This window comes from Lagenorhynchus albirostris, chromosome 5 (genome assembly GCF_949774975.1).
Source record: "Lagenorhynchus albirostris chromosome 5, mLagAlb1.1, whole genome shotgun sequence".
Taxonomy (NCBI): domain Eukaryota; kingdom Metazoa; phylum Chordata; class Mammalia; order Artiodactyla; family Delphinidae; genus Lagenorhynchus; species Lagenorhynchus albirostris.
The window spans coordinates 116,774,595-116,788,964 of NC_083099.1; the positions used below are offsets into that span (position 1 = coordinate 116,774,595).

The window sequence follows — 14,370 nt, forward strand, 5'->3', positions numbered from 1 at the left end:
GTACTGTATCTAATCCATGAGGGACAGAGTTAGTAAATTAAATAGAACTTTGTCATTCGTCTACTGGTGTGCCAAGTGAGCTTTCTATCAATCCTGAACTAACAAACTCCTCTCACAGTGTTATAAATATCCAGGATGGCAAAATAGGATACTTAGAGGATGGTTATTTGCATTATAAAAGGTTCTTCCTTTTCAAAAAGATTCTTTTCCAGACTTCCATTTTTTTTCATGGAAAGGCATTTTATTTTAAATAAAGCAGTGTGTACATGTCGATCCCAAATTCCCAGTCTACCCCTCCCTCCCACCCTTCCCCCCTGGTAACCATAATTTCATTCTTTAAGTCTGTGAGTCTGTTTCTGTTTTGTAAATAAGTTCATTTTTATCATTTTTTAGAACTTTCTTAAGTAGCCTTAAATGTGTTCTGACTTATGAAATTATATTTACACAAGGTTTTAGAAAGGGGAAAGACAACTAATGTTTAGATTTCATGTTACCTGCCACTTATATCATTATTTTATTTAATCCTCATAGCCACAAATGGAACAAAAGCAAACCAAACAAACTTGCAAGAAGTGTGATAGGAAATAAGATGGGTAAAAATATCAACTTCCGGGCTTCCCTGGTGGTGCAGTGGTTGGGAGTCCGCCTGCCGATGCAGGGGACACAGGTTCGTGCCCCGGTCCGGGAGGATCCCACGTGCCGCGGAGCGGCTGGGCCCGTGAGCCATGGCCGCTGGGCCTGCGCGTCCGGAGCCTGTGCTCCGCAATGGGAGAGGCCACAGCACTGAGAGGCCCGCGTACAGCACAAAAAAAAAAAAAAAAAAAAATCAACTTCCATCCTTACAGTGGAAAAGCACCGAACTGGCACTCCAGAACCTGGCTTGATTTCCCAGGTCTGCTACTAAACTGGGCCAGTTCCAAGAACCCTCTCAGAACTGTCTCTACATCAATAGTATGAAGGTTAGTGAACAGGAACTTGAAAATCTCTTCCAGTAAAAACAATCCATGTTTCCTTATCTACAATATTTCAATCCAAAGTCAGTAGGAATGACAAAAGGTTTTAAGAGAAAATTAAAATGGGAATGGGCTTTTTTGCTTTACAGCTTTTTCTTTAAAACATGAATAAAGAGATAAGCATGGCTTTCCTTAGATTCAATTAGTAATTATATCATGAACTTAGGAAATAAAAAAGAGGATAGGGCATAATTAACCTCAATCTATTGATTTTATTTTATTTTAACATAAGTTTCTATTTAAGGGAGGAAACTAATTAAAACCAACAGAAAGTGTTCACATATGAATTGGTGGCAGAAGAATAGCTGTATGTGATCGTAGATATAATGGGTAAAAAATAAAAATGAAAGAAAAGTGCAGTGTTTTTAATGAAGGTGATCTATGTTTTATATGTCAACTTGTTATGAGTCATTTCACAATCTAGAAATCAAGAAAAGGGTTACATGCACTGTTTTGACACTGACTCCTCTTGTTTATAGTTTGATGAAGACCTAGCTTATGGGATGCCATTGTTAGTCTCATTTTCTTCCTTTAGTGTCTATGTTATTCATAGCTATGTCAATCCTGACGTTAATATGGAGACAGAACAAAAGAACTCCCGATTTTACTAGTTTGGAGGCAAGTAAGAAATGCAGCTGAGTGTTTAGAATACCAACCTGGGAGTCACCTACCATGACTTCATTACTTACACATAAGATAAGTATCTTATCTTACACATAAGATAAGTATTCTTAGAATACTTATCTTATTCTAAGATATGTCACATTTCAGTGTCCATTTATCCGCTTATAAGACACTTGGCTCTAAGTGATTTTTAAGGCCTTTTCTGGAAGATGTTAGGACAATGTTCAGGGATAATGTCTTACCTTCCTTTCACCATTTTTTTTTTTTTTTTTTTTTTTTTTTGCGGTACGCGGGCCTCTCACTGTTGTGACCTCTCCCGTTGCGGAGCACAGGCTCTGGACGCGCAGGCTCAGCGGCCATGGTTCATGGGCCCAGCTGCTCCTCGGCATGTGGGATCTTCCCGGACCGGGGCACGAACCCGTGTCCCCTGCATCGGCAGGCGGACTCTCAACAACTGCGCCACCAGGGAAGCCCTCCTTTCACCATTTTAAGCTGTAGTTCTTCCTTTACAAACCCAGCTTAAATCTCACCTTCTCCACTGAACTTGCACCGTTAAACCACAAACCACTATCATGTTCTTAGTCATAACACATTATTGATCATTTACTTTGTGCCTGCCACTGTGCTAATAATGTTAATTGCACTGTCACTTTTTATTCTCAAATAATGAATGAGAGTAACAAGCAGTTTCCTCATTTTATAGGAGAAGAAACTGGGCTTAAAGAATTTAAGGAACTTGTCCAAGATCATGTAGCTAGTAAATTTCAAAGCTGGCATTTTTATAAAGTTTATTTGACCCTCAAATGTTGTGCTCCTGACTATTACATTATTTTTTTTTGAAATTCCTTCTGAGAAATATTGTAGAAGTTGGGCTTGATACTTATAATACAGCATTTAATTACATAGTGTCTTATTTTATTCTCTAGATATTTTTGATATACATATTTCTACTGTAGTTGACAACTGTCATTCACTAAACCTAAAATCAATGTGCAGAAGAAGGAGGAAGAAGAAGAAGAAGGGAGAAAGAGAAGGAGAAGTGAAGGATGGAAGGAGAGCAGGAAGGAAAGAAGCAAAGAGAGAGAGAAAAAAAGAGAAAAGAGAAAGAGAAAGAAAGAAAGAGAGAGGGAGGGAGGGAGAGAGAGAGAAAGGACTCCCATTGTTACTAGGATGAGATATGTGGCTTAGGTCTTATCCATCACACGGGCAAACTTAAGACACTGATTCAAAACTGACTAAATGGGAGAAAAGATAAGGTGTGGGCATCCATTTTTAACGTAGCAAATCTCAGCAGAGATAGTGTGGTTCTGGAGCCTACTGCTATGATAGTAGCTTCTTGATTTGGACCATTCCTGCTGGTGGCAGAACAGCTCTTGGGGGTGGCAAGTTTTGTAGTGTGCTTCTCAGTAATTTCTGCAAGCTCGGCTAGAGTATCTATCTTCAGCCTCCCAACAATTCTGAGATTTCTTTAAGCTGTAATCCATTTCTTTCTGCTTAAATTAGCTAACATGGATTTGGTTATCTTCAAATTAATCCTGATCAATAACTTATCAGGTTAATTTTAGGTCCTGTATTAGTTATCTATTGCTATTCAATCTATTACTCCAAAATGGAATGCCTTAAAACAATATACATGGATTATCTCACAGGTTCTGTGTGTCAAGAATATGGGTATGACTTAAATGGGTCCTCTGATTCAGGCTTGCAGTCAAGTTATTGGCCCAAAGGTATGAGGTTTCATCTAAAGGCTTAGCTGGGAAGAGTATCCTCTTCCAAGCTCACTCAGTGATTGTTGGCAGCATTCAGTTTTCTGAAGTCTGTTGAATGAAGGCCACTGTTCCTTGCTGGTTGTAGGCTGAATGCTGCTCACCTGGGCCTCTTCTAGATGGGATCTTGCTTCACCATAACGTGCAAGCAAGAAAGCAATGGAGACAGTCCTCTTGCAAGACAGAAGTTATAGTCTTTTATAACTTAATCACGGAAGTGACTTCCTATCACCTTTGCCAAATTCTATTGGAATCAAGTCTCACACAAAGAAAGGTGAGTATTACATAAAGACGTAAATACCAGAGGCAGATGTGATGGTGAATTTTATGTGTCACCTTGGTTTGGCCACACAACTCAGGTATTTGGTCAAACACCAAGTGAAATTATCATTTAAGTCAGTAGACTTTGAGTAAAGCAGATTACTTTGTATAATGTGGCTGGACCTCATCTCCATAGTTGAAGGTCTTAAGACAAAAAAACTGTAGCCCCCCAAGGAAGAGGGATTCTGCCTCTAGACTACCTTTTGGCTTGCCCTCCAAATTTCAGACCTGCCAGCCTCCATATTGGAGCCAATGAGCCAATTCCTTAAAATAAATTTCTCTTTCTATATATCCTCATCCTATCAGTTCTATTTCTCTACAGAGCCCTGATTTATACAAGAGGGTTCATTAGAGGCCATCTTAAAAGTCTGCCTTCCACAGTTCCAAAAGGAGAATAATTGTGTTTTAGGTTAGAAAACACTCCCTCTTCCCAAAAAATTTAAAGTGTACACATGGAACCATTTTAGAGCAGCAAGGGACCTTGGAGACCATCTAGTCTAACCTTATTATCTTATAGAGGTGGAAACAGAGAACCAGATAGTGTAATGACTTATTCAGTGCTATTTAGGAACAAAGCCAGGGCAAGACCTCAGTTTTCTCTCTTAAGGTCCTTACCATTGCCCCATAAATTCTCCTAAGTTGAGAGCCGAGAATTGCACTAGTCGCCTGAAGACTGATTATAGTGAAGGAAAATCTTCGTGGGCAGATAAACTACTGATCAGCTGGGTTGTTCTTCCCTTCAGTCGCTCTTCCGATAGCGGGTAATGGTTTTGTGCCGGTGCTGCCTCATCCTCCAACCCAGATTCCTTAATGATCAGTGGTGTTCACAGCCAAGATGGCAGGCTGGGTCATAGATCCTGCCAGTGGCTATGGAGAAGAGCAAAACTAACTGGCCAAGAAGGGATTAAACCCTTGACCTTGGCCTCATTAGTGCTGAGCTCTAACCAACTGTTAGACATGTATTGTATCATTTGTCTTTAAAACTATGTCTTTAAAACATATTCATAAAAATATGAATATTATGCTCTTATTAACATCTGGTAGCTGGGAACAATTTAATTGATTTCTCCAGTGCTTTTTTCAGTGCAGAATGTTGATGAATGTGAGTACATTAAAAAATTAAACTTGCATTTTAAAATATTTAAGTTAAAATGGACCCCCACAAAAAAAACCAGCACCTGAATTATAAATTAGGCTAACAAGAGCCACCGTGATAGATTTTCTTGTTTACTGTTATTTACACATGGAAGGAAATCTAGGAATGAATGTCAAACATTGCACTCAAACTGGGTGTTCATGATTTGAGGCAATTTGTGGAGATTAAAATCTTGGGTTTTCTAATGCACGCAACAATAAATCCTGTTGCTTCTTCTTGTCCAGCCTGGTAAAAATCAATGCTTTTAGGTAAGGAGTGTTGATTACAAATTATTTTGAACAGTTATTTTAAAACGACATCCAAGCTCAAATGAGAGTTTGACTTAAAGTCATTTAATCAAGGATATCAAATTAAAGGAAGGAAAATGAACATTAACATGCATTTTGCCAGGTGCTTAACGTTTGTTTTAACATTTGATCCTCACTACAAACCAAGAGACAGACATTTTTATCCATATTCTATTCCTCAGAAAACTTAGGGTTAGAGAAGTTCAAAAACATTCTCAAGGATACACAGTTCTCAGCTACCTGGGGAGCCGGAATAAAACTCAAGTTTATTAACTTCATTGCCCATCTCAAGTTCTCTCTCTATGTCCTATATATACATATATATTTATATATACACACATACATATATATATATATATCAGATTGTATTTAAGGTGCATATAAAAAGGTTGGATTCTTTATCTTCCTATCTTCCCCTCCTCTTCACTTCTCATCTCCCCAAAACATGTTCTCACACTCAGCCTCTCCTACTCTCTCTAAGTCTTGCATAGACGTACATGCATAACACACACACACACACACACATGCTTGGGACAGAAAGGCCAAAGAACATTAGTATTTGGGAAGCCAGAGCTGCAGTCTTGACTCCATCCCTCATTTCAGACAAGTCATTAATCTCAGCCTCCTCATTGGTTAATACACTTGTTCCCTCTGGTCTTGTCTCTTCCTAAAAGTATATAACTGTTTATCTTCAAGTATTTTTATACTTTATATTTCTTTTATAAGTATACTTATATATATATACTTATATATACTTTTATAAGTAAAGTAGGGGATTTATATTATCTGATTACTCTGATGCCTCAACATCACCAGCAAATTCAAGCCTCTAATTCTATGCTGTCCAACATTGTAGCCATTTCTGGCGGTATGTGGCTATTGAGCAATTGATATTTGGTTGGTCCGATCGAAGAACTAAATTTTAATTTAATTTAATCTTAATTTCGAAATTGAAGCTGGGTCAAAAAATACACAATTTTTATTGTTTCATTAGGAGCAGGATTCACTTTAACCATTGAAACTTTAGCATCTGAATTGAGATATATAAGATACACACCACGGGCTTCCCTGGTGGCGCAGTGGTTGAGAGTCCGCCTGCCGATGCAGGGGACACGGGTTCGTGCCCCGGTCCGGGAAGATCCCACATGCCGCGGAGCGGCTGGGCCCGTGAGCCATGGCCGCTGAGGCTGCGCGTCCGGAGCCTGTGCTCCGCAACGGGAGAGGCCACAACAGTGAGAGGCTCGCGTATGGCAAAAAAAAAAAAAAAATATATATATATATATATATATATATATAAAATTAACTTTTTATAATAATTACATGTTGAAAGAATAACCTTTTAGATATACTTGCTTAAATACATTATTAAATAAATGTCCACCTGTTTCTCTTTTTAAAAATGTCACTCCCTGGGTCAGCAAACTTTTTCCCTGAAAAGTCAGATAGAAATATTTTAGGCTCTGCGGGCCATATACAGTTTCTATGGCATGGTCTTCTCTATTTTTGTTTTAAAAAAATTGCTTTAATGTAAAAGCTGTTCTTAGCTCATGGGCAGTACACACACAGGCCACCTGGGGCAGTAGTTCTAGCCGCAGCTCTACAGTGACATATTTGCCCTTCTAACCCCGGTGCTCAGTAGCAAGAAGGAATGCTCTTCTCTGAAACTGAACTAAGCTGAATCCATACCTAGGATTGTTCTCCTCATTTTACGAAGAGGACACTGAGGTCTAGAGAATTTAAGCAACTTTCCCAAGTCAAATAGCTGTAAGTGCAGAGCTAGAATGAGAATTCATATCTGCCCAGCTCCAGGGCTCACGTATGACACTGCATCATACATTCTGCATTATTAAGACTTTCCTTAGTTTGATTAATGAGCCTTCACTGATCCATTCATTCAGTAGTCATTGAATGAATATTTGTGCAACATACAAGTAATAGAGACATTTCCCCTGTTCCACATTTAAGCTCATTTTTGAAAAGGTTCAAATATCTTACCAATTTAATTTATGAGATACAAAATGAAGTGGAAAATTGACAATTATTTGCTAACTTCAATCAATATAGATGGCAAGCCTGATAATTCAGGCTTGATCCTGTTAACCGCAATTGGCAGAGGTACAAACATTTTATGTTCTTACTTTTTTTCTAATTCAAGATCCTTTATTAGCTTCAGACATAATAAAGAGGTGCTAAAATAGGTAGAGGATCAGGAGTAACAGCCTACATTTTAACCAATGTAATGATAAAGTAGTCGATCTCCAGTGAGGCTAGTATGTTAGTCTATTTTCTTTCAGCATGTTTATTTAGTTGCATGATCATTCGCTCTGTCAAACTTTATAGCTAGTTTTTTTTTTTTTTTTTTTTTGGCAGAAGACCTCCAAAACTCTCTGGCTTTGCCATATATTATAAGTGGATCTCTTATTATTTATCTTTATGAAATTTAATAAAGTCTCATTTTAAATCAATTTCTCTTTAGACCAGCTCTCCCTTACCAATCCCTCCTAGAACTGCAATTAAAATGTAAACTAGATATTTTTGATGTTCTTCATTTAAAATCCCAACATTAACTTCTTTCCCTTAAATGCCTTCTCTATCCTTAATTGTGCAGTTGGTCCACAACTGATCATCTGCTTTGGGACTCTGGAGCGTCTTCCGTCCACCTGTGTAACTCCTCATTTTGATTAACATGGTGTTTTCCACACAGCAAACTCCTAATAAGTATGCATAAATAAATAGCTTTAAGGGAAGCCAAGAAGCCTAGGACTCTTTTTTCATTTTGGTTTTTCTTTTCAATTCATGGGGCAAGTGACATTTTTAGTATGGGTTACAAATTTCCACTGTAACAACTAGATATGCTGTCGGGTTGGGTGTAAAGAGTTTAAGTTTGAGAGCACCTCTCCTTTCCAGTAAAATTAAAATTACAAATACATTTGGGCTGAGGACTCTCGGAACTTGAGGAATAACTCCATTAACTTTAGGGATGTTTTCATAGTATTTTCAGAACATTAATCCAAAAGAAGAATCTATTTCCAATTCTATTAAAACTGGTCCAAATCGTTTTTTCCTTGAAAAAAAAAAAAAAGGAAAGTGAGGAGTGAAAGTAGGAGAAAAAAAGCATCCATTCTTCAGAGGCTTAGATGGAAAGTCAGGAGGAAAGTTCTAAATCACTAAATTTCATTATTAAAAGATTAACCTTCTTTTATCCAAGCTGTGGAATCATTTTAATTAGGAATAAAGTAGGTACCAATGATAATTTGATACAACTGGTATAATTCACCAATTGAATAGTAGAATCAATAATTGAACCAGTTGTTTTTCAGTATATATATATATATATATATATACACACACACACACATTTATGTTTGTATATATGTATATATTTTAAAATTAGTGAGTATATATATTATATATGTATATATAAAATGTATATATATATATATATACCTCAGTATTTAATTATATATGCAGAAAGACAGAAATATACAGACAGAAAGAGAGAGAGCTGTAGCAATTTAAATCATATTTTTATTATTCTCATCTACTTTTGCAGTGTAGATGAAGTTTGATAACAATCCTATTAGACTGGTTGGCCATGAACTTGTTTATTTTTCATGCATACTTATTAAACTCACGTGTTTAAGGAAATATCTTCAGGCTTTTCAGCCTGTTCAATTTTTCTTTTTAATTGTAGCGTAAAAATGCTTCCAAACATTCTGCAATGTCAATTGACAGTATCACTGTAAATGGTCTCTCTCTGTCTCTCACATTAAGATGTAAAATGTATTGCTGCTTCCTCTTAAACATATCTGTCAACATCAATATCTTCTGGGTATTAAAAAGTATATGGAGTTGAGGGAAGAGTTTCCACTGCACTACATTTTTAAAATTATATTTACTTACTGAGACTTATTATTGAACTTGTTTACTAACTTACAGTACATTACCTTTCAGTTGATCTAAGTTTCTGGGAAACAGAAACATTCTGGAAGTTGGGAAAATAAGAAGTTTTCAATGTCCCCGAAGAATAAAACTGGTAGCTGTATAGGTAAGTACAAAACTCGAAGGTATTTTACTCTAACCCTTTCTCTAGAGCAAAAAAATATCTGGGTTTGAATCCTGGGTCATCCTCTTTTTAACTGGGAAAGTTATTTAGCCTTTCTCAACATTTCTAAACCTCTGTAAAGGTTTATTGTAAGGATCAACACAGATAATTTCATATATAACATCATCTAGTGTCGTTAATATTATTTTTTGTTATTGGGGAAATGTGTGATTGCAAGGGTAAGAGGTGGCATCTAAATCTACAAGTATAGAGAAGTTCTTTATTTGCTGCAGACGTAGGATCTTTTGTATTGTCCTAAGTCACAATAGAAGCCACGTAAGTTTATTAGAATGGGATTAACACAAATACAGCACAACTGACTAAGAAAACAGCCTGCACTGTAAAACAGGAACAGAGTCAACTTTGCTGAGCACGGAGAACTCTATGCCTCTAGTAATTATAAATATAATTCACAAAAACCATTTGCCTTTGCATTCTAGTAATACTCAATATTTTGTAAGTAAGTTGATGGTGTGTGTCCATAAATTTAAGAAGCAGCTCAGTAAAGTGGTTAGCACAGACTTTAAAGCAGCCAGAGGAGTGCTGGAGTTGACACTAGAGAGAATGAATAATTAAATATTCAGGTATTGTAAGCCTGTAATTCAACCATTGGTAGCTTGAAATCAACCATGGTAGGAGCATTCACACCATGGAAACTGGCAAATGCTATTATACAAATCTCAGGTTCCCCGCATCCACCCCAAAAACCTGGTTTACCAGTAAACTGCTGATGCAGGCATATATATATTTACTTGCCAGATTTAACACTTAATGGTTTATAGTCTTTAACAAATTATGTTGTATTTCTCTCCTGCAATTTCCTCATCTAGAAAACAATACAATTATTTCTTTGTCATAAGGTTGCTTTTGTTTAAGTGATTTAAGTTACATAATCACCTAATACACACTTTGTAAATGGTAGTTCATACTAATAAGCCAAAATCATGTAAGAGACACAGTGAAGAGCAAAGCAGAAACTAAAAGTAAATGAAGAACTTTCTGAAAACAGGGTCTTTTTGCTGTATTAACAGATTTCATTAAGCAAGTGATTCTAAATATATAATAGAGAAGAGGTGATCCATTCAAGGTTCACTCACCATGAAGAGATTGTTGTGTAAGTTTCCATTTTCCCCAGAGGGTGGGAAAAGAGAATCAGTTCTACCAGAAGTTCCCTCTTGGTGAGGTTGTTGTTCTGGGACTGGCTCATATAAGCTGTCCATAGAGCCCTCCTGGAATAAAGAGATTTCTGAGTCAAGGAAAAATAAAATGATAATTTTCATTGAAAAGTCATCTAGCCATCTACCCACCTTTATACAGTACCCCATCTAAATGATCCCGTGCATTGGGATTACGAGTTTATGGTATGCCAGTGTTCAACAGTGAACAAGACAGTAAAGAGAGGCATTCTTAGCACTTATTACAGAGCCAGGAATTCAAACAAAACTCTAAGTGTTGGGGAGCCATGCACAAAATGTGGCAATTTCTCAAGAAGCATGATGAAGACATAAAGTTCGAGGTACTAAATAAAGACCTATTTGGACACCAATAAACTGTGTTGGGTGTCAGGTCATAGGTTTTAGTTATATGTATCCCTCTAATTAGGGTACTAATTAGTACTAATTAGTACATGTCCTTGTATAAGAAACACAATCTGTTGTACTTCAGCTTCCTCAACTGTAAAGCTGCAGTTTTATCCACCTTACAGAGGAACTCTCAGGATGAAATGAATACAGTGTTTGCTTTGAAACAGCAAAAGTATTTCACAAGTACAATAAAGGCATTCATATTAATGTTTTACAGTATTTATCTTAATAAATAAAATTGTTCATTTGTTTTTATATTTTCATGGAATAATGAATTTTAAAATGTATGAGTTTGCATTTAAAACCATTGTAAACTCTGTGTTAAATCCCCTTTGTACTTGGGAAGCAAACTTAACTGAATTGGCTTCTTATGTTTTTTTTCCTTTTAAGACAGAATTGGTCTAGTTATGGCGTCATCTGGAAACAATCTTAAGGGAAAGAGGTATACACTTAATATATTGAAAATTTCTAGACATAGTAACTGGGGAGGCTGATAATGGTGGCATCAAAACAAAGGTCTGCTGGATTATGAAAAAGTTTTTTGCTTTAAACAATGAGTGTTGCACTGAAAATGTTCTTATCTTTAAAAATATATTTTATTAAGATACAAGCAAAGCTAAGATTGAATTGTATTCACATTGTCTACCTTTAAAAATTTCAACCAGTGTGTTCTACAGTTCCATAGTTCAAGTAACTTCTGCTCCAAACACATGGCAAATTATTGGGAAAATCTGAAAGACTTAAGTAAGCCCTAAGACATTTGTGCTCTAAATACCTAAACATGTAGGGAAACCAAAAACCTAACAGAAGCACAAAGTGGTGAATGGAAGTTAAGCTTTGGACCTGTTAGTTGTCCACCCACAAACGGGCAGCCTTGATGGACCTTGGGCCTGGTGGTGTAATGTGTAATAGCTTTCCTCCACATAAAGCAAACTCAGTGCTGAAATCCATGGGCTGCAGCAGTACCCACAGCTATGAAAAGAGGTTGAGAATATCTCCTACCCATAGCTGCTGGGGATCTTGCTTCTAGGAAGCTGTAGGTCAGAAAAGCAAATTCAACAATGCTGCTGGTACACTGAGATCAGAAACAAGCTGCCAGCTGGCTCGGTGATGGATCAGTAATACATCAAATATCACCTTGGGATGAGACCCCTGGACCAGCAATGTAAGCCTTGGTTCTTAACTGGGGCCTCGGAGAGACTGGAGATTTATGCCTTACAACCAAATGGAGAAAGGTACAGAGGCCAGGAAGGAGAGAAGAGAGAGAGAGGGGAGGATGGAGGTGAAAGGGAGAGGAGTGGGAGAGGGAGAGACAGAGAAGAGACACACAGAGAGAGACGAGAAAAAGAGTTATCGTTCAACATTAGCCAAAACACAGGAAGGGCTCGAATGCTGAGAAAGAGAGTCAACTGAATTGACAATCTGAAAATAAAGCCATTTCCATTCCAGATGAAATTAAAATCATCAAATGGATGAAAAATAATTTCAGGAACAATATTTATCATCTTCACAGAGCTAAATAAAAACGGAATATACAATTAAAAATAAATAACCTATGATGAAACCAAAACAGGCAGAAAGGAAACAAACACTAAATAATTAAAAAGTCTTGAAAATGAATAACGTAATCATAGAAATTTGTGTTAAATAATCAAAAATTGGGATGAACTCTGGACCTCTCAAAAGAATTAGCAAATGCTGAGGAGTTCACCCAGGGTGCAGCATAAAAGGATAAATAGAAAACACATGAAATATTCGGGTAAAAGTGTGGAGGACGTTTTGAGGCATTACAACATCAGATTAATAGGAATTCTAGAAAAATAAAATGACAGATATTTCTCGTCATTTCAAGAAAACTATGAACTAATTTTACTTATAGTTTTAAGAAATCCTAAATGTAGTGTTAACAAAATTAAATTTAGTAATGTATTTTAAAATATACCATGGCCAGTTAGTGTTTAATACAGGAATATAAGATGTTTCAATATTTAAATATACTGTAACGTGTTTAAAAGAAAGCTTATAATTTCAATAAATATTCTAAGGCATTTGAAAGATTTATTATTATTCATCCTTGATAAAATCTCAGCAAACTGGGAAAAGAAGGACTTCCTCAACCTCATTAGAGTTATTTATCAAAAACCTCAGGAAGATGCAATTAAAGGTAATTAAATGAATGTTAGAAACAAAACTAGGATGCCTGCCATTATAGTGTTTTTACTTGTCAATGTTATAAAAGAGAGAGAGAAGCTGAGAATGGTATAATTGCTAAAGAAGAGGAAAACTTACAGATTATCTGCATTAAAAACCACAGACTACCAGAATTTTGGAAATTCAGCAAAACTACTTATTTGCAGTATCAATATCTGAAAATCAATAATGTATCTATAAATCAGCAAAAACAAATTAGGAAAAAAAATAATAACAGCAACCAAAATTCTTAGACTGCTAGCAATAAAGTTAGCAAAAGATTGGGATTGACATATATACACTAATATGTATAAAATAACTAATAAGAACCTGCTGTATAAAAAAAATAAATTAAATTAAATTAAAAAAAATTCTTTAAAAAAGAATTTTATAGAGAAAATTATAAAACATCATTAAAGACCATGAAAGAAGATTAGAATAAATGAAGAGCTATCCATAGTTGCGGATGAGAGGCCTCAACCTCATAATGAAGTCAATTTCCCCTAAAGGTGTAAAATTCAAATTCATTTTAATCAAAATCCTATCAAAGATTTTCATATAACTTGATAAGATGCTTCTGTATTTATACAGAAGCACAGAGACTTTAGAAGTCCACATTTTGAAGAAAGACAAGGAGAGGGTATTCTGAGTAAGGTATCTAGTTGGCGTTAGAATTACCTTAATAGTATGTAGAACAGTGATAAAGAGAAGGATGGAGATAAACCATTGGGATAAAATATATAAACCAAATAAACATAAAGGCAGCATTTCGAATCACTGAAGGAATGGTTCAGGGATAATTGATCTGTAGCCTTACTGGGTTACAAAGTCAAATTAAACTCTGTAACTATATGATGAGCTCAACAAGAAAATCACCTTGCTTCTAATGAGCAAGCTTTCTAAAAACCTCATCACGATGTAAAACTCTAAGAAAAATTCTGGATTCAGAGTGGCACACATAAAAGGATATTTCTGCCTCCCTTTTGAAAGATAGACCCCGTTTGGAGTTTATAGATCCAAAATAATAGCAATCACCTTTAATGGATTATTTATAGTATCCTTGGTTCAAAACGGGTAGTTCATTAAGTTTGGCTTTATATTTCTCTTAAAAACCCCATTTACTAAAAGATTTACAATTTCCCCCTACACTTAAGAGAAGTTTAACTCTTTCACTGACTTTCCTTAGTGCTAATTTTTAGGTGATGCTTAATATTTTAAATCACCTTCTTCCTAGAGATTTAAAGGTCAATATATTTATATTCACTTCCACTTTTTAATTCTGTAAATTTTCCACTAAATCAGTAGTTTTAAATCTCTTCTTTAAA

The 14,370-nt window shown here is 36.0% G+C and overlaps 1 protein-coding gene across 1 annotated transcript in view; it reads right to left on the bottom strand.

Annotated features, from left to right (window-relative positions):
- The window catches only part of SAMSN1 (SAM domain, SH3 domain and nuclear localization signals 1), a 217,368-nt gene that overhangs the window by 100,619 nt on the left and 102,379 nt on the right, over positions 1 to 14,370 (bottom strand). The window contains exon 3 of the mRNA XM_060149064.1: positions 10,370 to 10,501. Coding sequence (XP_060005047.1) covers positions 10,370 to 10,492 — 123 coding nt within the window. The 5' untranslated portion in view covers positions 10,493 to 10,501. The remainder of the gene's footprint in view (positions 1 to 10,369; positions 10,502 to 14,370) is intronic.